The sequence below is a fragment of the Zosterops lateralis genome, assembly GCF_965231275.1.
Source record: "Zosterops lateralis genome assembly, chromosome: 1".
In the NCBI taxonomy this organism is placed as follows: domain Eukaryota; kingdom Metazoa; phylum Chordata; class Aves; order Passeriformes; family Zosteropidae; genus Zosterops; species Zosterops lateralis.
The window spans coordinates 93243216-93270166 of record NC_139762.1 but is presented as its reverse complement, the minus strand read 5'-3'; the positions used below and the strand labels follow the sequence as shown (position 1 = coordinate 93270166).

Genomic DNA, 26951 nt, shown 5'->3' with positions numbered 1-26951 from the left:
TTTTGCTCTGGTTTTCTATCTGGCAACATTTACCATTCTGTAATCTGAAAACAGCTGAAGAAAGTAATTTATTTTGGCATTCTATGATGGAAAGTGTTAAGGATAATGCAGTTCTTCATTTGCAAGGAATGTGATAGAAAAAACCAATATAGCAGATTTTAATATAAAGCAATTTCTTATTTATCAAACTGGTTCAGCTGCAGAGAAGTAAACAGATTAAATTGTTTTCAGGCAGGAAAAATCCTCGTGCTAAATTTTTAATAGCTCTGTTTGACCATCTGTAGGTACATTTTGGGGTCCCTGCCTGGCCCTCGCACTTCTTTAAACAAACACCCCCCTCTGATACATGGTTTTAAAATTAAATCCAGACCTTACTCTCAGCTGGGCTGTGGCGCCATGCAGGTGAACAAGAGAGGAATGGCTGAGAACAGCTGAGGCCAGTTCCCACCAAAAGATCCCAAAGCTGCCATCACTGCCCCTTCAGCAGCTCTGCCATCAGGGCCAGGCAAAGGGCACCGCAAGCTTTGAACTTTACCAAGTTCTCAAAAGAATCCTTGGAGCTCTTCTGTAGAACTTACATGCTCCTCTGCATGCAACTTACACATACTACTGTTAATATTATATCATATTAATGGACAGAAGACTAGAAATAGTCAAGCGAAGACTGAACTAAAATCTCCTGTTAAATATTTAACGAAAGGGGGAAACTTTTTGCTGTGGAGTGATTAGAAACAATGATCCTTCAATTGCTTCAGCTGATTAATCTCTATTTTAGCCTGAACATGTTACTAATACATTTCTGAATGTGAGAGGCACAAGACCATATAAAAAACAGTAAAAGCAGCGAAGCACAAAGGCATTCTCCCCAGTCGTGACCTCCTCTTTAACCTGTGATACAAATCAGCAAGCCCCAAATACTTTGTCCTATTTCTGAACAAACCTTGCCATGCAGCTGATGTCAGGTGAGCACAAAGCATCACTAATACTTTACCAAAATTTAGTGCTTGCACTTGAAAGTACCAACTAAAGAGCATTTAACCTAGTCCAATTCCCAATTTTCTCTAGTAGCTTGTAATAATTACTTCAAGTAGTAGCTTCCTTGAAAATGCAAGTTCCAGTGCATTAAATAATGTGTTAGTTATTAGGCACAAATAACATCTTTATGGTTATACATGTGTTAAACATCAAAATCAATCCCATGTTGACTCCTAGGCCTTTCACTTTTCACAGGGTGTGTATACTCACCAGTTGGTATTTCCTTGATTTTTACAGGTGATATTTTTTCTAAACCAGGCAGATCTAATATACTCTGAGGTTATACCATTGTATAAGCTAAATGAGCTTCAGACCAGCAGTTCTGTTACTCTAATTCATTTTTAGGTATTCATCATTCATTACTACCTGCTACAAACTAAAGGCCAGATTCAGTTCCTATTATAATTAAGTGAGAATATCAGATTCAGGAGCTTTCCTTCTGGAAGGAAAGGTTAGGCTTTGAATAACCAAAGCTCCTGAATTTGATGTTCAGGGGTTTTGGTTATTCAAAGCCTACCCGTTCCATCCAGAAGGAAACCTCTTTGTTACCTTCTGTGCAATACACTGTTCTAATGGAATTTTGCAGAAGGACACACAGCCACTTAGTGAACTAAAAACTTGTCATGTACAAGTAGTAGTTTGTTGCAATGTCTGTTAATGGATTAAAGCATTTAAAACAAATTAAATCATTAGTACACTGTTTTTTGTGATGTAAACAGTTTAATGAATACATAAAGCACATAAAAAGCAAACGATTAAAACAAAGTTATTGTTACAACCACCATAAACTCTATAATTTTTTTTTACAAGCATACTGCTTGAACAGCAGGTTTTACAAAACAATGTATCACAAGCAATACCACTCCCTGAAAACTAAGATTTGGAAAATAAAATCACAGTTAGTATTTACTTAAATCACATCATATACTAGTCAGACTAGCACTGATTTAACTACTTTTCAGATTCTTCATGGTGCTGTAGTATACATTAAAGCTTCCACAAGAAATGTGAATAGAGTTCAAATGCAAAAAAAAGAACATCCTAATTAATTTATCCCCCCATGGCATTATTTAAAACTGTGGTTCCTAAACTTTTTGCCTCTGTGCATGGTTATTGCAGCCATTTTTGTAGATCCCCACTCTAGCATCTGCTTAGCCCAGGAGTGGGTTTGGAACTGCTGATTCGGAACTGCTGATCCCAAACCCTGGTTCTGCTCAGGTTGAGAAGAACTTCTGCCCGTTGCTGCTCCTGCCTCATAGCTGGCCATGGCATGGGGAAGCCCCATCTCTACCTTCCATATTTCTTGCACCCAAATGCATAGAAATTAGGAAGGAAATACAGGAGCAAGGCTTCATTCAGGCAACTGGAGACTGTTACAAGATTGCATATGAAATCAAAGTAAAATGTAGAAGTGAAATTGATTTAATCTTTCACTAAGTCTTGCCCTCACCTATTGTTTACTGTCACTCATGTATTTTGGTTTGTTTGATCTGTCACGAGTATAGTTTAAAGTTTAGTACGTTAATGCAAAATGTTAAACCAGACAGAAAAGTTCTCATTTCACAATCCAAACTTTAGTAGAAAAAAAAAATAAAAATCATAAACAAAAGGAATACAAAAGCATAAACAACTGCATCAAAGAAACAAAATAGCAGTCAGTACATACTGAAGTTGAATACAGGCTCCGAATCTAGGAGGCACAAAGAACATTTCATTGTTTTAACAAACTTGCTTAGACAAATATTCTACAAAGATTAGAAAGAAAATAATTTATTGTTATGCTACTCTCTTGCATGCTATTTAAAATGTCTGCACCACAGTTTCTTTCTGTCACCATTTTAAATTCTTTTTTAATACAGTTAAATTTGAGCTGTGCACAACAACAGTTTTGTTTCAAATATTTTACCTTAAAAGTTTTTATTAAAAGTACAAAATTTAAGCTGGCTTTGATGGAGTTTCATCTCTCCAAAGTCGCAATGGTATTGGGGGGAAAACGGCAAATGCACTTGGCTGCCCCTTAGAGGAAAAGGAGTATTTCTGTACATTCCAGTATTTCTATTTTTAACAACTCCCATGGAACTCCCATGCACTTTTAAATTAACTTCAGAATTGCAGGGCAAGGGAGAACCTGCTTCACATGAGAAAAGGAGGCCATGAAACAGTCCCAGCATTGTTCCTACCCCACCTTTCTGGACACAATAGTGAATATTATTCATTAATGTACTTCTTAGCTGTGGATGCAAGAAGAAAATGCCTCCACCAAGAATTTATAATGTGTTTTGCTTGAATGTCAGCCCTAGATCTGCACAAAGAGCGAGTGTTGTCTTTGCATTCCAGTGCTTGCTGGTGTGGGTAGTTGAGATGCTCCCACTGAGGCATGGGCTGGTTGAAAAAGGAAGGCTGCAAGAAAGGCAGCTGCAGAATTGCTTTGAAATGCTTCAAAATAAATACAGAAAAAAGTGCAAGCAAATAAACAGTGCAGCTCTAGGAACTTTTCAAGCCTTTGAAATTCATCCTTTAAGGTGCTTTTAGTGGTATCTTGCTTAGCAAAAACCTGTTTACTTAGTGGAGTCTGGAAAACTGCCAAGGGACTTTAATCTATTTTGGCTGGTCCATGAACACCTTCATCATCTATCAGTTGATGATGAAGCAAAAATGTAGCAAATGGCAACAACAATTTAGGGTTTAAGCACAAATGAGCCATCTAGATTTCCTCTGTCTACACTTGTATGAATAAATGACAACAGGTCTTTCTTGATACAAGAAACCAAAAAGGCATTGTTTCAGAGGCTAAATAAATAATAGTTAAAATGACTGTCTTTGCCATTTGCTCAATACTTTCCACACTGAAGCCCTCCCACAAGAGAGCTTCCTAGGAATGTTTCTTGAACTTACATCTATATTATCATTGTGTGGAAGAGTGCTAGAGATGGTTTGGCACTGGAAGTCCTAATGTTACTGACTTTTGCCAAAATAATTCAACTTCTCTGTGCTTCCAGCTCAGATCTGCAAATCAGGACTCTGTAACACTATGAGTAGTCATTCTTAAGGGAAAAAAATCCCAAACAATTACTTCTGCTAGGTAAAAAAGTCAGAATTCTCCATAATTCTGTTCTGTTTTGCAGACATTTAAGTTCTTCAAAATAGCATTTTACAACAGAGATAAAAGAGATGATCTCCTGTCCTCTCATATGTTATTACATCAAAATCTATAGAGAATCACTGCAATCATGTTCACACCAAAGGATAAAATACAGAATTTGTACAGCTTGCAGACATTTTTTAGTCATTACTCCTAAAAACTGAGTTGATTTATTGCCAAGCAGGAATGCACATACCTCTGTATATTCTGTATGCAGAATCTAACTTTTTGGTATTGTCTCCTTGGTGTACAAAGAACATTTCATACCCTATTTTTCATCAAGTAACACAGTACATAAATAAAACAGCAAGAGTTGAGCTGACCAACCAGGTTCCAGAAAATAGCAGCTGGGAACAGTCTCTGTTATTTGAAGTAACAGTAAGAAAAAAGGTTTTCTTCGTGCTCACAGCAACTGCTTGTTGCATTTATGAACATTACATACAGGAACATTATGCACAGAAGTGTTACTACAGAAAAAACTGCCTGGCTGCTAAATCTTTGTCAATAGCATTACATGCCCCAATTGGTAAAGGTGAGAAATAAAAAGAAGAAAACACTCAGCTTACTTAGTACCGCCCACCAAGTGTGAGAAGCTTCTGGTTTTGAATTTCTAGAGTATTTGTCATCCAGTGGTCTCTACATTACACCAGCTCTTCAGGGAAGGGCTATTATTGTGCTTCCAGGTGTGGAGCTGTGAAGGACACTGACAGCCACAGCTGTTGGACCACCACAGATCAGTTTTACTCCACAGGGCAGTTTGTGTCCTGTCCCAGTGAAGCACTGAGAGATAGCACAGATCACAAGTTGGAACACTGAATAGACCTCAAAGTTGTCAAAGGATTTTCAAAGATCAGCCAGCAACTATGAATGCTGCTTTCTGCAACACGCAACTTGAGCAACTACAACAAATGCAGCTAAAAGAAAGGTTTTACAGCCCTACAGCAGTTCCATTGGAATGCTTATGTAGTGTGTGGACACACAAACACAAGACTCCACCTGCCATTTACATGGCAAAAGGTGCAGCAAAAACATCTTAAACTTTGTCACTTGAGTTATACCGAGCTAATATGCCACCTGCATAATTTTCAAAGGAGGCAGGTGTCCTGGAAAAGGGAAGAATTTAATTACCAGTCTTTCATCAATGCCTTGTTTTTGAATTCATAGTGTAGAAATGGCTCATTATACAATTTCTAATCTGAAATGCTTGGAATACATCTCAGCTTCTTGTCAGAATAAAGCGTCTGGATTATTTCATACACCTGGGATTCAGGATAATATCTGTCAAGCCATCTCCCAGGCAATGCTGTCAACTGACCTTAAACATACTCTTGCACAAGCAGGCTGAGAATTTGGGCACAATTCCTTTTCTAACATCTATTTCCAAGTTTGTCCCTTAGTTAGTGCCAAGATACGCAGAGATTGTCTTGCATTTAGTGCTCTCATCCAGCTCCCTTTTGCAAATATTTAAGAACAACACACAAAAGCAGAATGAAGTTTCTCTAAATAGCACAGCATAGAAATACGTACAACACACCACATTAAATGCTCATAAAAACTTCTCCTGGTAATGTTTCTAGAGCCCCCTGGATTTCTAATACTCCTTGTTACTACCCAGAGTAGCTCCTCTTGTTTCCCAGATCTTTGCTTTTTTTTGTTGTTGCTATTTTCAGTTTAAAGCCAAGCATTATATTACAAGTACCATCCTGCTGGCTAGGTCAACTCTTGCCTCATAGCAGTGAGACCTTTCTTTCAGACCCACCCTTCCTCTTTAACTCTACTGTATTTTGCTGCAGCCTTGCAGTTCTCTATTCCTCAGAGCTCACCTTGCCCGAGCCCCGCCGGGGAACGTGTCTTTCACCTCCAAAGAATCTGCCCAGCGAGTCAAGTATACCCGAGTCTCTGTGCCGTGGGGATCCATGTCTGGCATGGTCTATAGTGCTCGCAGATGCCAGTTTTGATCCGTGCCGGAAAGAGGAGCGTTTTTGTGAAGCCATCAAATCCGAATTCTCTGAAGCTGCTGCACTGTCCTCTTGGATGGTCTGTAGCTCGTCTGACTCTGAGGGCCGATCTTTGAAGGTGTTGTCTTCTCTTCCTGGGGCATCTCGGGAAAAGAGGCGGATCAAGTGGGGGCGACCAGTCCTGTCAGCTGGGTTGGCCTCGGGCCAGGCATTCTTTGGGTCTGCTGTGCCTTTGGAGTCTGTCACCGCTGGGCTCTTCGTGGAGGTCCCATTGTTCTGGTTCACATCTGCCTCTCCTGCAAACAACAAGGATGAGATATGAATACAGGCCTGTGAAAAACAGCCCTGGAACAATGCTGCTTTCTTTCCCTTGCCTTGAGATGCTCATTTCATACAAAACCCATAATATGTGCAGTTGTAATGAAACTATGTTCTCTTCCAGCCTTAAAGAACATTAAGTTATCTTGGAACTGAAACCAGAATGATGTTCTCACACAAATTTGCAGTAGTTCTAGGTGATTTTTTTTGTGTGTGTGGTTTTTGTTTTTTTTAAAAAACTCATTTATAAAAAGATCGATAGATTACTGGAAGCGTAACTGAGATTAATTTTATTTACATGGAAGGCTTGTGGACGAGGAGGCTTTCAGTGAGTAATCATAATTCCTGTACTTTCCCTTGAAGACTGCAACTCTAATTATGCCATCCTTCTCCAAAACAGAGGGGGAAAAATAAATAATTACAGTGACATTGCAGATCTGTGCCTTCACAAGTGCACATTCCCTCTCCACAATGTCAGAGCTTAGGGCCTCACTTGGAATACCTCAATATGGATCAAACAAGCATAGTGAGGAGAAGGGTTTTTTTTTTATCCAAAAATTGTATTGAAATGGTCCTCACTTCAAAAAGGAGAGCACCAAACTGCAATTTCTGCTTGGCCTCTCATGACAGTTTTTGTTCATGTATGATGATCCTGGCACTCCAGGTACAATGTCCTAGCACTAATGCTGAAGGCCTAAAGCAAAACTGTCCAATCTGCATTTAGTGCTTGTGAGAAGTGACAAAAGCAATTACCAGCAACTGACAAGCTTTTTTTTTTTTTTTTTTAAGCCAAGAAAGATGCCAAGACAGACCCCTGTGGTAAGTGAAATGCCTGATGCCTTCTCCACAGTTGTGTTCTGATGCATCCAGTGAAGTATATACGAAGCATCAGCTGCAGCACACTTGCACACTTAGCCCTTCCTTCACCTGTAGCTCTTTCTACCAGTGACAAAAAGATTTATGGAAGTTTTTATGGTCTATACCATGACTCCTACTGTTCTAAAGGAAACTGCACCCACTGAGAAATATGACTTACATCGACATCAAAGAAACACTGAAAGAGTATTAGTAGGTGACTGCTTGAGGAGCAACCTTCAGCACAGACACCTCCCACACACTCTGTGTCAGAAATGTCTTTTGGAGTTAAAAGGGCTCAGAACTAAGTTAGTCATATGTTACCTTCAGGGTGTCCTAATTACCTTTTAATATTCTCATTTGATTTGGTCCTTGTTGCCATGGGAGGGGTAGGATCTGGCAAATACTGCTGTGTTTTTGAAGTACTCTGGGCTCAAGTACTTTGCTGATTCAGCAGAGCAGTTTTAGATTTGACACAGTCATTTCATATGGTTTCACCCACCCACAGGGCACTAAAGAAACCTTTTATCAGGCTGAGAATAATTCTGAAATAACTGTATGGGTGACAACACAAGACAGTAATAATGGCTTCTGCAAAATGTGTGTGTAGGTTACAATTGGTTGTAATCAGCCTGCTACAGTTTTTCACATGAAAATATAAAGTACAATTTTGCTATGATTTTTTTTTTCTTTTGTGAAAACTAAATTAAAAAGTTCATATCGGAAAATTAGCTAGAAAATGCTGGGAAACTTCAAGAAAAATTTCTTAAGTTAAAACATCTGAAAGTCTCTCGGGAATATAATTATTTAACCAGTGCCTAACTGTCACTGAAGACCTCATTAGTGGTGAAAATATTTGCTGGCAACTTTGGTATTTGTGTTTTCCTTAAAAGATGCTCTCAAACTTAACAGAAACTACTTGCATACCCAAATGATTTTCTTAACAGAACAAAAGAAAAGTAACTTGGATGTGTGACACATTCTGAAACTGCAAAACATTTTAAACAGCGACTCTAAGCCTAGGTTCTATACCATAATACAAATCCATTCAAGGACAGAAAAAGAAAAGCAAACAAAAGAGTTATTGTATTTAATTAAATGCATTGACAAAACACCAGAGCATCTGCATACTAATATTTTTACAACAGTTGTTCTTTGTGCCACTGAATACGGGTATTGGTAAGCAACAAAGAAGGGTATTTGTGCCACAAAGTAGCTTCTCCCAATGCAAACGCAGTGAGCTATAAAGTATAAATCTTTCTGGAGGCTTTATTTCAGCAGTGAAAGTACACATTTAAGTTTGCCTCTAAATTTTCTTCATGCTACTGTCTTCTCTATGTATAAAAACACGTAAGAGAGATACTGTTAATATTGTTGCTAACTAATCAAAGTCTTCCAGTGCATTTGGAGAGACAGATCATTTTAATAATGTCCTAAGGACATCCAGAATTAATGGACTAGATAAATATATGCTTATCTGTTCATTTAAAAACAAGTATTTATACTATTATTAAAACCTATTGTAAATGCTGTGTATAGCCACTATTTTTAAAGTTGTTTTTCCTTGGAAGATGAAGCTCTTTTGTAGAATAGAACACACAACCTGTACCAAATCATTTGTTCAAGAGAAAATTGCCCAGGGAGGAAGAGATCTTAGGCACGTTTTTGCTAATCCTTGTAAAATTAAGTATAGCAGGATCCATTGCCACAGGCATTAATTAGAAGGCTATAGAAGTGTCTTCTATTTCTATGTAAGTGAATATGGTCCTTGAGAGCTGCACAAATGAGAACACAAGAAAAGCACCTGCTCCCATTAGCCCCAAAATAGCAGGAGGGAACCAGACTCCAAGCAGGGATGAGGCACTCCAGGTGCAGCCAAGGACCACTCCTAAAGGCAATGTCACCTCTCCTCTTTCCCTCCCCTCACGGTGCTCTGTGCCTGCTGCTGGCACAAGGTTCCCTGGGCATGCTGGTCAGAGTGTACAGAGCCATATCTTCCCTGTACACACAGTGATTTCCAAAACGAGGAATATAAAAAATTCTTAGCAGTCTGTTAATGAAACCAAGGAGAAAGTCCAAAGGTGCTTTCAATGAGAAAATAATAAATCCAATCCTTCATTGTCCTTAAGAGGAGTAAGGTCCCATATGAGTATTTTTGAAACTATTGTGGCCTTGGTGCTTGATTAGATGTTGATAGTTTATCCCATTACTTGAGATTCAAAATAACTCTTTTTCCTAAACTGCTAATTGGCTGGGACCTCTCAGCCCAATGCTTCAAACAACAGCTCCTCTCAACAACCACAGAAATTTGTTCTATATGAAGGACAAGTTCCAATCAAGAGACCTCAGAAACAAATATCCTTCTCATGGGTCGCTTGGAAGGGCTGCTCTATGACTGTCCCTCCTTGTGTTCACAGCAGTCTAGTTTTCTTCCCTACAGAGGACAGCCTGGAAAGATGTTGTTAAGCTAAGAGTTTTAAAAAAGATTGCAAGTTTTTAACTTCCTCCTACTCCTTTCCAGTCTTGCTTTCTTGCAGATACTTGTAATTCCTTTCACATTCCTACTGCTGCTCCCTCTGCATTTGCTGTTAAACAAATGAGGAAGATGCAGCTGATAAAAGCTGGAGTACATTACCTTACTTTGGGTTCTCAAGAGAGGTTTAGATCAATAGTCACAGTATATTGCAAATATTGATTCTACATGACAGCAGCTTAAATATTTGTATGAAATCTTTAGAATTAAGTATTATTTACTCATTACAAGTGCCAGAAAGTACATTCATCAACTTTGTCACACTGAATATTTAATACACCTTATCATAACTACAGGCTGCTGTGATCGATTATACTTACTTCCTTTTTCTCCGCCTTCTTTTTGCAGGGTATGAAGATGGAAATTACTGAACTTTTAAATCAACTTTTCATTTTAACTTAAGTCATATATATATGTGTGTGTGTGTGTGTGTGTGTGTGTGTTTCAATAAATTAAATATAATCTGTATTTGCCCTTTTCTACTTTTTAGGTCCTCTCTTTTCTATAAATGTCACCTGGACAGTGAAATACAATGCAAGATAGTCCTCAATTCTGAGTTAAGTTTATTTCAGTATGTTTACTGAAATGGTGACAATAAAACATTGGCTAAAATATCTGACTTTTTGTATTGATTCATCTATGTTTAGTCACTTGAACAACAAAATGTAACACCTAGAAATTAATCACCTTTGTCATAGCTGAGATTTCAAGAACTCTGGTAAGCTACAGCAACAAGGCAAATGTATTAGTAATAGGTTGCCTTGCATTATTTAAGGGGCTGGGACCACTGTTTTGGAACATGTGGCTTCTAAAAACACTTGTGGTAATATCAGGCACTTGACAGACTAAAAGACCAGAGAAGACACATTCATCATCACTACATACACGCTACAGCTGAGGGCATCTGGGTTCCAACTCTGTCCTGAGACAATTTCACAACAATCCAGCTCCCGGTTCATACTTTAACTGCAGCACAGACCACAGCAGAATAGCGTGTCCACAGCCATTAGGCTTCACCACAGAAGTATTTAGGGAGACAGAGGAAAGAGTTATGTCTGCATTGTTAAATCTGAACTGCAAAAGCTTGATTCATCCTCATTATGCTAAGACAGTGCAGACAAAAAATGGCTCTTAGCCTAACTTCTCTAGTATGGTTATAAGGCAATATGCCATCAGACATTTAAATTCACAGACTGGGTTTGTCTGATGCTTGTCAAACAGTTGGGAATCAATTTTGGACAAATATTTCTGTTTGAAATGGATGGCATGCAGTATAATTGTGAAACAAACACTTGGTCATAGCTCTGAACACAACCAGAAAGGATGGGCTGGTGCATTTAGCCTTTACACAAACATTCTCCCTATTTTCTAGCAGAGTGAATGCAGAAAGAAGTGCCCATGTGTCTCATGATACAGATTCACATGAGTTTAACACTCTTACTACACTTAGCCAAGAGATCACTTCCATTACAGCTTGGTCTCCTCCTTTCCTCCTTGCCAAAGCTTATCACTTTCAGGGAAAAAAAAAATCCACCCGAAGGCAAATTTTCTCTATAGCTTCAGCATAACTGAAGGAATGATATTTTTCTGCACAAGAAATTTGGCTTTTTCTATGGGCTAACCAAGCTGCAGACTAAACCACTACAAAAATGAGAAGCCACCTGCTAAGCATAACATGCACTCCTTTGACTTCCCTCCCTCACTTCTTTCACTAGACATTTTACAGCATTAGACATTTCATTAGACATTTTACAGCTCTTACCAGACTAGAATAAAAAAGTTGTGAGGGTGTTTCCATTCCACTGACAAGTTGAGCACATTTCAACACTGATCTGCTGATGCAGTGAATAAGGGGTCTGCTGTGGCATAATTTTCCTTACTATAAAACTTAGTACTAAAAATGCAGTAAAAAGTGAAAAACCTCATGGAGTCCAGTATTTACTTCTATTGAACTACATTTTAAAAAAGACAGAGTTTAGTTCTATACTACATCTTGGGTCAATAAGGATCAGTGGCTGAGCCTGCTGAAAGTAATTGCACTGCAATAGGTAAAGGCACAACATAGGTTTAGACATTTAGACTACATTGTTGTCTCTGGGTTAATGGAACTTCCACTTAACATTTTACAAAAAGTGCCTGACAAATGCTTCTTTTCCTGAATCCCTGGTACCTCATGGAATACCAGTTCTTAGCTGTTCTCTGCAGAAAGCATTATGCCTCCTAAGAGCTGATGCCAGACTGAAGATTATTAGGTCAAATAGGACCTATTAATTGCTAGACCTTTGCTAATACCCAAGTCTTGGCACAGTTTCTTTCAGACTCATGAAAGATCTCATTTCTCCAAGCCCTCCCATGTCCTCTCCTGCTGAAGAAGAGCAGCTGACGTAGCAGAGTTTGGCCTTAAAGCAGAGCTCACATGAAAACACAGAAACATTTGACGGGGAGAGGGAAAATGTAATTCCTGTCCTGTTATGGAATCAATTGTCTTTGCAGTTGACATTTTAGCTATATTATTTATGCTGATATTTCAAAGAACAATACTGCATTCACTCAAGTAGAATAGGAATATGTACTTTTTAGCATAAAATTACACCATAGGGGAAAAAACTGAAAATTGCATAGCAGAATGTGAATTCTGTCAGACACTAAGCACTACAGGATGAAAACATAAGCATGATTCCTCTCACTTTATTTCTGATACTAACCTAAATGTACTCCAGATCTGATGAAAAAAACCAAAAACCCCTCGAACATTTGACATACTTTGACATCAACTCACAAGTATTACCTATTTTACTAGGTAAAAGACAGAGTAAAGTCTCCCCTGAAATGACTAGCAACCTTCTTCCCAAAAGGCCAGTCAATGAAAAACTTGCTGGCTGCCAAAGGTGCTTCCAACAGTAGGGCTGGTTTTTTTGACACTGGGATAAATAAACCTCTCGAGTCCACTTAACAGTTTCTTCTCAGTTCCCTCAGTGCACCAGCCAGCCAGCCTTGCACCATCCTGAGATGTATCATTTTCAGCACTTCCTCAGCTACTTGAAAGGTAATTCTCAGAGCTTAGGAAGTAGAGCTGGGAAAATAAACTTGTGGAGTTGTTCCATTGTGAAGGTGGCTAGTATGAGGAGGTGATCCCCCAGAAGCATTCATTAATACAAATCAGTGGTGATCTGCATAAGGATAATCAAAATCATCAACCCCCTGTTCAGGGGGACAAGAAAGGACTTTAAGATCTTAATCCTGGCCCCAGTGCATGTATAGTTTGTACAAGCAGTACCAAATCCTCAGAATCTGGTTAAAATAAATACGCTTCCTTCAACATGGCAGCAACTGTTTAAAGGCTGTATCTATAACAAGTTGAGTTGTAAAATTAAATGCAACACAACCAGTAAATTATTCATTTAACTTAATATCTTCTGCTTTCTTAGGTTTGCACCTTTCATTTCAGGGTGCCAATGCTTAAAAGCCAGATGATGAAGACAGCATAGATGTCAATACACACTTTAGTCTATAAAAGTAGTGCTGGATTATGGTGTGATAAACAGTAATTAGTATTAATTTTGCAAGTTCAGTAGGTTAATCAATAGTCTGATTTTTTTTTTTAATTTCCCCTTAATTCTGCTAGACCTCATCATCCCATAGTGTTTAATATGTAACTGAATCACTGCTTGTTACAAGAGTACCAGTTTCATGATAAATACATCCCTTAAGCATTGCTCTGCAGTAAAACCAACATTTGCAGGGAGAAGGATCCCTGTAAGGTGGCACTGGCACTGTGGGGAACTGTTGCTGTGGTATCTTTTTTGCTAGAGTAACTATACTGACTTTTAAAACTTACCCAGTAAAACCATAATGCAACCAATCAATGATGAGGTAAAAACACACAGCCCTGTGATATCTAGCTGGAATGGTGACACTCTGATAAACATGCCTAAATCTTATTTTGTGAATCAGCAAACAGCACATAATTTTTAGTTCTGCTGACAACTTTTGTGAATTGAGAGAGTTGGTTCTGTGAAATGAATTCAAAATAAAAATTAGAAATTAAAAATATGCTGTGTATTCGCGACAGCTTACGTAGCATTATCATTCTGCTGAAGGCAATTACTTTTTATGGTATCAGTGTGTAAAAGGTAGCAATACTCTCTGAGTCAGAATATTTTGATATATCAGGAGTCCTCTTGCTGGAAAGCTTTTTCTGTATTTTCACCAAGGCACACACAACTCCTAGCATCTGCATGTCAGAGATGTGAAAATGCTTCCAAGTCTGTGCAGTAATAACAACAGTCCATGCCCAAAGTCTGGCTATTAATGGGAAGCATGTAACTGTGGGCTGAAACACGTTAACATCCCATTGCCCGCTGTGAGGAGGGCACTCCAGGAGCCAGATTTTGGACTTCATGGAGGAAAAAGAACATCATACCTTCCCCCAGACTTGTAGAGCCTGTATTATTTATGCCTTTAAGAACTCTCTGTCCTCTGTATTCTTACCAAAGAAATTTAGCCAGTTCATTTGCCCATGTCAAAGAAAGAGAGGAAAGCAATCCAGCCAGCATGGCATTTCAAACCACAGGAATCAGAGCAGCAGTTTCATACCAACTCTGTGTGTTCTCCTGTTACTGCGATGATACTGAGGTTTAAAACCAGGGGTGCAACAGACCTTCTTCTTCTTAAACCTACTGTGAAAGTCGTATCAGATTCAACATGCACGAAATTATCTGGGAGGCCTCAGTTACATATCATCTGTCACTGCATTATTCCTCTTAATTTCGTCTTCAAAGTAGTTTTTAATGGGCTATGTATGTATTTCAGCAATTCAATGATATGCCTACATAAGAAATTACCAGTGATTAAGCATTGAATTGGACTGCCCAGGGAAGTGATGGAGTCACTACTCCTGGAAGTGTTCAAGGAATGGCTGGAGGTGGCACTCAATGCTGTGGTTTAGTTGATGTGGTGGGGTTCAAAGGTGGGACTCAATCTTTGAGATCTTTTCAAACTTTATAATTCTATGACTATGAAAGAGAAAGTGGCTCAGGACTGTTATGAGCCTTGTGTGAAGACAGTGTTTGCTTGTGAGGATAGGTGAAGAAACCTGCAAGTAAAAAGAGGCATTCAAAAAAGCTAAAAGCATCCCCTGAGGGAGAACAATTTTTGATCTTCAGATTGTAATTAAAACCAATCTACAGAAACTGCCTTGCACTCTGTGTGCTTTTCACAGAGTTGGGCACTTGGTTATCCGTGCCTCTGGTTTACAATGAAGAGCTGAAACAAAGCCCACACGGTGGCCTACCATTGCAGAGGAATGCAGCAGTGTAGGCCTGGCTCCAACCCTCTCACTCTTGTTTTCCAGAACTTCTGGCATTGCCTCCCCTTGCTGAGGCTCACAAAGGCGAGTACAGAAAACAAAAGAGCCTGTGGTTGAAACCAGTGGGACTTGCTATGGCAGAAATTTGGAATCTATGAGAAGCATGTGGCAATTCTCCACACAGCCTGCAGAGAGGTTTTTAAAAACTTCAACAAAGAATTTTATCCACCCACCAGTTTCAAAGAAAAATGTTCCTTTGTGTTACTAGAACATATAGGTTTGTTTTAATCTCGAATATCTTATAAAAGATCCTCCCACAGCAAAGCGAGCTGGAGCATCATTTGTAACAAACAATTTCATGTACTTGAGGAGAAATTAAATCACCTGCTGAGACATCAGCATTTGTATTCTTTAAAAATTGTGCAACTGATTAGTATTAGACAAGATTGTTTGATTATTCATCTTCTAGCTTGAGTTGCAGTGAATCTGAGTAATTGTTAGGTTGTAAAACTTGGATATATCTTCCCCCACCAAAATACAGCAAAATGAGTAGTGCTTCCATCAGACCTCACAACTTCCACTATCTTTTGTATATTCCACATCAGTTATGTTTTACTGGAAAATAACCTATTTACATCAGTCCAACTGGGTACCCAATATTTCAGTATTTTTTTTTCATAATACTATAGAGAAACAGGGCCTTAAAAGCAGCAGAAAAAGAAGTGTTTGTGAAATGAGGGAGGTGAGGACAGTGATAGAACCAGCTGGTTCAAAGAAGTTGCTCAGAGCATGATAAGCAGCACAAAAAAACCTCTATCTGTAGAATATTTCCTGTTAAAACCTATCATGTAGCACCTCCAAAGAGGGCCTGATAACACTGCTGTGTTTTTCTTGACCAGAAGAACACAGCAGTGTTTTATTTTATTGTTTAGAAAGTGTAAACTGCAGAATAAAACACACTTATAATAAGTTAATCAAATAAGCTGCCTTCAAAAAACATAGTTTGATTGTAACCACAAGGAAACTACTTACAGCATGAGGCTATAAACTCCAATTCCTATAAGCTGCATTTTAGTCCTACAGAGTAACAGTGTTGATGTCTGTTAAGTTTTCCTGAGACAAACTAACCCAGCTAAACCCGAACAGAGCCCGAAGTACTGTACAGGAGTTTTTTATATGTTAAAATAAGGAGAGAATATCAATGTTTTTAACTCCCTCCGAAATAACACACCAGTTTGCTGGTTTGAGGACATAACTTCAAAGTTTGTTTTCCAATACAGCTTTGTATAGGGCAGGTCCACATAAAAAGCAAATTACAGGAGTATGGCAGTCCTAGAGGGAAGAGAGCACAATGCAAGCCGTGTTTCTGGAAGCTGTGAATCACCTGCAGGATGATGTAAGAAGTAAGCTTGACATTTTCATGCATCCTTCAAGTGTACATTGCCATATCTCTGTATTTCTCTCTTTTGCCCTGTTAATGTATTCTGAACTGAAGCTTTTAATAGCACAAGTGATCCCAGAGAGTCACAGTTACAGAATTTGCAGTGAGGGGAATTACACTGGCAGTTTTTAGAAGTTTGTTTTGTTTTGTTTTTTCCCCAGAAAATTCTGCAGTACACCACAAGGGTATAAATGACACATTCTGAGTATGACATGCATATTTACCAGTATTTCTAAAAATATCTGAAATACCTGGGGACAAGTAAGCCTACAGACCATTTACCATTGCATTGAATTCTTGCATATGTAAAACAAAATTGGAGATCTGGTTCTTCAGAAGCTGACAAAATATCCCTCACAAACAAACAAACACAAGCTGCAAAAGATGAGGTAGGTTTGTTCAAGTCTGCCTAAACTGCAGTTCTTTACAAACAGAACAAGTCACAGCCTTTAGTCGCCGTCTGACATTTTCTTCACTTTGGAACTGATTTTCACCCTAACGCCTATGGTAAAAGGTCAGAGGAGCAGGAGTTTCTCCCAGCCACACAGAGTTTGTCCACAGAGCTTATCACATCTCAGGAACTGATGAATTACTCTGAGTACCCCTGAGCCCTGTGAGAGGCAGAAGCCCAGAGGGGCAGCTCCCTGCCCTGGGGGGATGCAGAGCTGTGACCTGTGTACCCAGCTGTACCCTGGAGGTGGAAGATGAGCCCTCTCTGTCCTGGGGCAATGCACTCACACAAGTCCAGACACCTGAAGTGGAAGAAGCTCATATCCCGGTGGGGACAAAAGCCACACCACCGGCTGCATCCATGAGGTGCAAGATGAGCACCTCTGTAACCCTTTGGGGAAGTAGAGGATCAGGTTTTCAGCTTCATCTCCAGCTCAAGATGCTGGCATGAAGGAGAGGTCCCTTTCTCTCACAGACACTGTAGCAGCCATGTGCAGCTCCAGCTCTGCCTTTGGTATGGATGGTGAGGATGTTATTCTGCCTGAAAGTTCAGCAGCTGACCATTAATTTTAAAAACGCAGTAAATGCTTCCCAAATGTGTCATTTTGGGGATGTTCAGCACTCCAGATCTTTGTTTTTGTCTTCCTGGGAATGTTTACTCTAACCAGATTTTAAAATGTTTTCATGCAATAGAACAGGATTTCAGAAGGTGACAACCAAGATGGTAACTCTGAACTCTGAGGAGAAGCCTAAAAGCCAGATTACTCAAAAGACAAATTCCCCAGGCCATATCCAAAGTTGGCAGAGAAATCACAGCTGAGTACATTCATGGCAAGGATGCTGCAGGGGCACAGACTCCCAAGGCTGCTTTTGGCCACTCTCACAGTTCAAAGTCTCTCTGCAGGCCCTGGCACAGGAGCACAGCACTCAAGGATGTTGCAACCTGATCACTGCTGTGAACAGAGGGAACGGGATTTTTGCTGCCATTCTCTGTCCTGCTTGTCAGAACAGCTTTGTCTGGAAGCTGCACAGTGGAGAACGTCAGCACAGACCTAGGAGCAGAGCCACAGAATTGCTGTGACAGAATGAGAGGAGGGTATAAAAATATTGTAATACATGCAATGAAAGGTGGGTGATTTGTTAAAATACTAGCAAAAATATTTTAAGGCCTTTACACTTTTACAGTCAATACAATTAAACTCCCAAGAGTTTTAGGAGTAGTTTGGATTAAGCAGCAAAAATAAACTGTTCAGAGACTTCTGAGTGAAGCGATTTCCTCACTGAAGAAATTTGATAACCAAAGAAATATTTTTCAGAAGCGAGTTCTAACATATGCCTGAATCATTGATATAAGATTTGATTAAAATCAAATTTTCTGCCTGCCTGGCAGACAGATTGAAATAAAACATTATTCCAGAACTTATCACAGGGTTTACAGGCTTACCTTCTTCATAATAGCCTCAAGTGCAGCCCTAAAACCAGAAAAGAATATTTGAAACCACGCAAATAAAACAATTACTCCAAAGGACTAAAGCAGTCTGCACTGACTGGCACAGGTCCTAACAGCAGAGATGATATTCCATAGAAATACTGGCAGAAGGCTGAGGATAAGATGTTCAGAAGAAAGATAACAAGGAAAACAACAACAACAAAAAAAAGATGAGTGGGTTTTTTTGATGATGAACTGAAGACATTTAAAGCTGGGTTCACATCACTTTGTCTGTCTATCCTGCAAGCAATGACTGGCATTTACCAGGGAATAAAGAAATATTACCAGCAATCACATGGAAAGACTTTATACTTCAACGTGAACCACAGAATCAACAGCCTCACATGTCTAGATGTAAGAAAGGAAATTCTGAAGGACTTTCAATCCTGAAGGAAAGGACAGTAATTGCACTGGTCACACCATTCTGCTTGCTCTCTCTTGTCAAGCACTGTCTCCCTCTCTGGCCCCCAGTAGTTTCCAGTCCTTCCTCCCACCTTCCCTTCCCAAAGCTTCCCTTCCAAAGCTGCTGTCCAAACCACTCTGCTGTGCTGCCTATCCAATTCCCATGAGCTCCACCTCCACATAGATCATGATCCCTTGCCATGCTGTTGCAGCCTTTGGCAGGCTTCTTGTGGAGCAAATTCTGAATTATCTCTTCACAGGAATTCACCTCTGGAATCTCTCCTTGTCGTAAGGTCTGCCTACGCAATACCAGTCAGAGCTGTCAGAAGCTAGTACAAGCAGACAACAAATGCTTACTCCTAAACCAACTACAAGAGCCACAAGATTAAAGTGCTGCCTCTCTTTACTCTGTCAAATGCTTACAACCCATACATGTTCTTATGATGTTAGCACAAAACATCTGAATTCAAAGGGTCCTCACTTGGAAAATAAATACTGCACAACCTTTTGCCCTTTCTCACTTGCTTCAGTTGCTCTGGATTATTGACATTTGTCCACATTAGCTAAGAGCTTTCAAAGTCATGTCAGGATACACTTCCCAAACACCCTTTCAGCAGCAATCCTCTACAGCTCTGCTAATGGAGCACCACTGGATCAGCATCTGCCCATAGTTCTCTTAAACAGCATTATGTGTCTTGTGGTTGGTGCCACAGATTGATTTGGTTCGGGGAGTTTATCTTTTCTGCACTGAAAGAAGAAATACTCAATTTCTCACCCTTCCTAATGAAATTTGAATGGCTGTGCTAACACAAAGATGATACATTGCTGCCTCTCCTGTGTCCTAATTACAAACAGGGATCTCCCCATTTTGTTCTACAAGCTCATCTCTACAGTTGGTGCATGAAAGGAAAACAAAACCTTTCTATATTGGCTGAATAAGGGAGCAAAATTACAAGATTTCTAAAGTAGCCTAGGCCATTGGTATGATTTGTACAGCATGAAATCCCACCTTCCTAAAAGATGTATTTACATGGTGTTTAATAGACTGAGAGAAAATGTGATCTGCTCACACATCAATTTAAAATCATCTATTATTTAAGTGGGATTTTACCTGAGATACCATATGCTTAGTCAGAAAAAAAACCCCAAGAAAATTATTAGGGAATCCCAAAGTTGTTAATGTAAAATCAGATATGAAAGTCCATTTCCGCCTCTGAGCTAAGCATCTGTCAGAACAGCCTTACAGATATCTGCTCTAATATTTCTAATCTCAGCTATTCTAGGTCTTCAGAAACTCCATTCCACTCTCCATCATTATAAATGGCATCCTACACTTCTAAACATATTAATAAATCTGTTCTCATCTATACTAGGCCACATCAGACATATTTGCTATACACCAACAAATCAATGACATCGGTTTACAAAATAAGAGGTTTTTCAATTAAAATAACCCAAGACTTTTTTCCCCACGCTGAACACTTGTGAGCTGTACCATAGTTCTAAATGTGACTCAATGCTATATGAAGAACAATGGTGACAAACTGTATAAAACCGTGGCAGTGATCGATGGTACTTTGCACAATATCTGCTTTTCAGTAGCAGCATTCTAAGAGTGAAAAACTGCTTGCACAGTACCAAGCCTTGTACCAGTTCGTGGGAGTTACTGCTATTAAAAAAGGAAAGAAAGAAAATAAAAGAATTCACAAACTTTATTTTGCTATTTGAGTACATATAAAGTCACTTTTCATGTGATGAAGAAAGCACACTCAGCATAAAGAGTTGTTAATTCTGAAGACTAAAATGGTAGTATGATTGAGCTACACAATATTTTAACAAGCAAGAAAGGCTATAAACATGTTTTTTCCCAAGTGTACTTTGGGCATGTTTCTTTCAATCCACCCAGCAAGCACGAGAATGAGTAAAACCACCACTTCTAGAAAAGTTTACGAAGAGCCTGAGAGCAACTCCATGGGTTACACCAGCAGGACTATCACAGGGCAGCAATTGTATACAGAAGATGCACACAGCATGCAGTCCTGGTTACCCTAACCTAGGATGCAGCCCTGGGGAGGCAGGTGATAACCCTGCCTGCTTTTTGCAGGCAGAGGTTGCTGCACTGTGCCCAAGGCCATCAGAAGTCACATTGGAGCCCACAGTACCACACTCATCCCAGGAAACCTGACAACACCTGGCAGGGGCTTGGTGCTGCACTGAGCTGGGACTGGCAGCCTCCAACTGGCACTTTCCTGGGTGCAGCAGCTTTGTGCCTGCTGGCAAAAGGCTCAACAATTCATGGTTCTGGGCCTGTGTTTGCAGGAACACTATCCACAAACCATTTCAGAAATAAACAAAACAACTCTGCCTTGGTTTTCGCAGCTGGAAGTTTTCATTTTTTCTGCCTCCTAAGAAGTTGGGCAGACAACTCACAGAAGGCAGAAAGTGCTCCACAGACAGAAAAATAGCTGTGTTCATCTTATCTCTGAAAATAAAAAGTCATTTATTTCCCAGGTAAGTGCTGTAAGAGCATTTTTGCAGCCACAGATTGTGACTGGCAAAATGAGAAGTCTTTCATATTCACAGCCTGTGGTTTCTCAGAAAGTTACCAAGCATTCATTTGAAATAAGTAAATAATGCAATCTGTTTATAAAGCCCTTGCGCCTTGGTTCAGTTCCCAATTTAGGATGCAGTCCATTGTAGAGAATCATGGGCTTTACTTATCCTGAGAAAACAGGGTAACCAGGACAGTCTGACAAAGGGGTACCACAGACTGCAGAAGTCAAATATGCTAAAGTAGCAGGAGAATTGCCATGTACTTCTAGATTCGTGTTGCTAGGAATTTTTTTTCTCCCCAATGAAAGCCTGAAGTACTGGAATCAAGGATTAAAAAAAATACAAAGGAAAAAAATTTAATTCCATCTCTAGTAACTGTGATGAACAGTTGGAAAAACACATGGCTTGAGGATACATTTCCAGGTCATAAGTGCACCAGCAGGCTCTGCAGCCTCTTCCCACTCACCCACTCACTCATCTAGGAGTTCCCTGTCCCTGCTAAGTGTCAGCTCCAGCCCAGGTTCAGCCAACCAGGACACAGTTTGGATGAGACAAAGGCCTGTGAGGATGCTCCCAGGGGCTGGCACACTGACACTGCCTGTGCCCAGCCTTGTGTCTGCCCAAGGTGGGACCTGCCAGGGCTCTGGCAGCCCTCTCCTCCTGCTCCCCTGGCTGGGTGCCCCAGGTGCTGACCCTGCCTGCTTCGCTGCCACCCTGGTCCCAGCTCATCCCCACTCCTGCTGCTCCCCAGCAGCATGAGATCATCAAGCTGTGAAAAGCAAATGCCTTTAATTTTGAGCTCTCATTTATTACCTTTGGCCTATTACAGTAAGGACTGAACCTCAAGAGTATCCCTTCCAGCAGCAAAATGCTCACTGTGGACAGTATTGCCTGAGAAACAGAAGTGAAAAAACCCCAAAAACCTGCAACTGCATTCAGATTAACAGACCAAGATATATTTCATAAAAGTAAGAAAATAAGTACTTCATAATCAGGACAAAAACTTGCACTTGCAAGTCTGCAGCCCTGACTGCTTGCCTTTCAAAAAGTATCACAAAGAGGCAATTACTGAAACAAATCCCCTTCTTCCCACTCACATCTGATAATTCTTCCTGTGACAATAAATAAGACAGGTCTATCACTCACCCCATTTTCAATTTCCCAATTTCCTATTCTGGCAAGGAAAATATTTCTCACATACCTGAAAGGAATAAAATTAAGGCCCATATTCTTTGCAGGTGGCTGACACAACTTGTTTGAAATCAGTAATTGTCAAATTACCCTACACTTCTACTGATGGCACAAGTAGCATGTTGAAGACTATGTTAAGAAAAAAAAAGAGGAAAAAAAGATAGAGGATAACTTGATGTGGAGCTATACCATGACATTATCGGACATTATTCTTTTTCATAGAAGTCTAATTTATCATTTGATACAGTTTGACTAGATGATTCCAAGTTGAAGTCATGCTGCTTACATCTTTCTCTCACTGCCAGGTCCCTCACACATAAAGAAGGTGTCAAGCTTTCCAAATACAGTAAAAGTTAACTTACAGAGTAGTTCACACTTAATTACTGCACACTTTGTATGGTCCTTAGAAGCTGCATGGGGCTAGCTAAAGGATAACTACCATCATCATCATCACAACTAACCAGCAGATAAAACGGCATCATTTTCAGCCTTTATTCTTCCACTTGCACTGCAGTATAGATTTACTACTTTTTAAAGATTAGTTTGACTGGTATTCAGGTCAGTAGGAACTAGGTGAGTGGCAGGACACCCAGCCCAGCTCACAGGAACTTTTGCATAATTGGGTGGATGTACAACCTGTATATCAAAGATGTATGTCCAAGATTATAAAAAAAAAAATGCATCTGTATACTCTGAGTCAGCATGGATTCACAAACAACTGAGACCTACTTAATGAAACGACTAAGTTTTTGTAGGCAGAATCCTTTTGTTAGCACTATCCTGCATATACACGTACACAAATCTGATGTAATTAGCAAAAGTCAGCTTACGTGGTGACAGAGCAAAGGCAATTCCCTTAATAAATATAAACCCTTAACAAATGAATAAATGCCAGCAAAAGGCAAGGGTGGATGTACTGCAACACAGAGGCACCACATCCCTGGGGATGCTCCGGGTTACTTTTGACAGTGAAGTTTCTCTTGTGGCCATGCACAGTTTCTCCAGCAACATCTACACAAACATGAGCATTAATAACTCGGAAGTACCAGCAGCATTAAGCCTGCAGAAGGGCTTGCTAACTGGATCAAATATGCTTTAAATGGTAGCCAGAAAAAGAATTAACATGAAAATGAAATATTTTTAAAGGGTCAGTGATTCTACAAAAATAAATTTATTCAGAGACTGTCTTTTCCTGTTTTGCCACACAAAATAGATCAAAAAGGCTCTGCTTCTGAAAAATACAATATTCAATGAGTTCCACGGCACTTGAATGCTGACTGGAGAGATGCCAGTGATACCAGAGAAGCAATGTCTTTTCCTCCTCTACCGAAACACTGTCTGCCTTATGCAATAGCTAAAAAGTATTTCAAAAATGGCTGAGTGGAACTCTTTTACCTCTGACTAAGCACATGTGTTGGGGACTATGTGCTTCATATCCCCCTTACAGGAATTACATGGTATCATGATTCAGAACTAAGCTGATCAATTCCTGGGAAGCATCCATTGTATTGTCAAAACATTCCTTAGCCCTTCCTGCATCTCTTTTACACAAACTGAAAATTTATGTAGCACAAAAATCTCCGAGGAACTAAGAGGCAGCCTTAGCCATACTCCCAAAGGGCCTGAAAAAGTCTTCTTTTTGTTTGTTCATGCCAGATGCATTCTAGTGGTATAGCTATGCCCATGCTATGTGTCAGGATGTCAATTCTGACATCCTCAGTTACCCAGCCTGCCCATTAAGTTTTTTTTTTTTTACATGGGAACATAGATACCAAGGTGTGGAAGGGGAAAGTAAAGGGACTGTAAGTACATGAATACAGGAAAAAACCAAGACCTAGCTCTAGGAGAGATGGGAATTGTTGCAGGGGTCCTGCAATTTAGAGGGCTCCTTTGTATCTTGTTATACTTCAACTTTAAAAGAAAGGAGAAATGATTGTTTGTTTTAAAAGATGCATATACAAAATAAATCACTCACTGAGAAAGAATTCAAAAGTAAAGAAATAGATCTTTAGATTCCAGGATCAGTTATGTGCTTGATCAGCCAAATTTTCAATCCCACTTAGGATGTGAATACTCTAGTACTGTATATGTGCAAAACCAACAAGCTAAATAATAAAAGCTTTCAACCCATGACTGTGGCCAGTGCGAGACACATGCCATGACCTTCAGATCAAGATCCAGGTGCAAAAGAAGGAAACATCCTGTTCCCCTCCCAGCAGAATTGTACTCTCCATACTGCACATTTCTCTTGCTTCCCTTGTCTTGCGGCCCCATGAAGATGTAACAAATCAATTGTTAATGTCTCCTCTTTCAGCATACAATTGAATGTGCTCACCCAGAGCCATTTAAAAATGAAGGGTTTCCAAAAGTGAAGTGTTTTCATTGTGCAGTTACTGCCCCAAAATGTCTCCCATTTTGAAGAAAGCTTTTCCATCAAATTGCTTTTTAGGGCAAATATTGACAAGTTACTATGAAACGAAGTTCAGCCTTGTCACTGCTATGACCAGGTTGTTTTGGCAGTAAAGTCTAAGGGAAATCAAAATCAAATAAGCCAAATGTGTAGCCACTCTGCCTTGGAATTAGGCTTTGTTTGAAACGGGGTGGAGAGAGGAGGTGGCAATAAAGCAGTGGCCGTCAAATTCTGCTTTTGGACTATTTACTTCAAATCTAACAAACCAATCCAAACAGATTACAATGAGCTCAAAAGAAGTTAAAAATTAGAAACAAAAATCAAATTAGTGTTTAGCCAAGTGGAACTGGATATTACAGATGGTTGCTGTTTAAGAATATGAGTCCATCTTGCTTGGCTGCCCCCAGTGTGTTCTTATAAAACACACACAGCTAGGGGCACTACTGCCAGCTAAACTGGAAAGGTTTAGTGCTGTCAGTGTTTTGCCTGTCAGGTTAAAGCTCACATGCAGTCTGGCATCAGGTATTTTGACCTTCAACTCTTCAAAAAAAAAACCCCAAACCCTGTCCAAACTTCCAAATGCCAACAGTTGTTTTACATCTCAGAGCTCTCAGAACATGGTATTGACAGTGTTCATTACTAATGCTTGCATGGACCAGATTATTCTAGTCCTTGCCTTTCATTTACAAATTTTCCTTTGAGACTGAGCTGTGAATGTGAAAATGCTTAAGGATATTCTGCAGAGCTCATCACTGTGCTTAATTTTCTTCATTACTTACAACACACTCAGGTTATGATCTTTTTGATCATTTTTCCAGAGTATTTAAAATTATTTTGTCCTTATAACAGAGAGGGTAACATGCTGTTAAATATATCATCCACATTCATCCGGCTTCTGTTTTGGTAGGTTGTTTTTAAATCTGAAGCAAGATACTAATCCACAGTACTTAAAATAATTAAGAGAAAGGAAAAAAGTTCAGCAGTAGATTCAGACATTCAAAACACTTGTCTCCATAAACAAAATCTCAGTGGGAGAGACCCTGAGGAAATTGGCTGTACTAAATACTCTCTGCAAGATAAAATAAAAGCAGCACTGGTTCCTCACCTTCCTGTTCTTCCTTGGGACCACAGTTATGCAGCAATTTGTTGCCATCTAAATAACCACTTGCTTTTGGATTCATTATCATATGTTTTCTGCTCCACCAGGAGAAATTTAGAGTCCAACAGAAGAAATGGCTGTGTCTCACTCAACAGGAATATCAAATCAAGTGTCAAATCTACACATTCCCATTTCCAGCCTCTAGCCCTCCAACAATGCAAAATCTAACAAACTGAGTGTGCTTTCTGATTATAAGCAGCTCAAAGCCAACCATCACAGCCCGTTTACTGGGATAGGCTGTAGGCAGTAGGAAGAGCTAGTGAGATTCTTTCTAGACACAGTAATTGGTCAATCTGAGATCTAGGGCTAAGACTGAAATTCATTCCCTTTCCTAAAAACTACAGACAAACTTGAAGTTATAGATAAATAGTACAAATACAAAAGTAAAAATAAGTTTCTTATGCTGGCAGCATTAAACTAATTAGCAGGGAGAAAAGGGGAAAAAAAAGAAACTCAACAACAAATCAGTAGAATTCCACGATGAGAATATAAATATTGCATTGAGGCCCAGTTCGGTAGCTGAGAACTAGCAGTTTTTCTAAAGAGCATATGTTTTTTCCCCTGAGATTTTAATAAGGCATGGGGACTGCACCAGCAAAAAAATATAAACACCAGATCTTAATTTTAAACTAACGCAGTTTATAATCTTCAACTTTTATTCTTCATCTAGAATGAAAAGGCAAGGTAATATGAACATCTCAGAGAAC

General features: G+C 39.5%; 1 protein-coding gene across 15 annotated transcripts in view; it reads right to left on the bottom strand.

The window, feature by feature from the left end:
* MBP (myelin basic protein) overlaps nucleotides 1–26951 on the bottom strand; it is a 109879-nt gene that overhangs the window by 11790 nt on the left and 71138 nt on the right. For 13 of the 15 annotated variants that reach the window (XM_083885035.1, XM_083885022.1, XM_083885031.1 and 10 more), the window contains 2 exons: nucleotides 6001–6431; nucleotides 2702–2725 (listed from right to left, as the gene is read on the bottom strand). In XM_083885035.1, the coding sequence (XP_083741161.1) occupies nucleotides 2702–2725; nucleotides 6001–6431 (455 nt within the window). The remainder of the gene's footprint in view (nucleotides 1–2701; nucleotides 2726–6000; nucleotides 6432–26951) is intronic. The other 2 variants (XM_083885025.1, XM_083885027.1) reach the window with 1 other exon arrangement.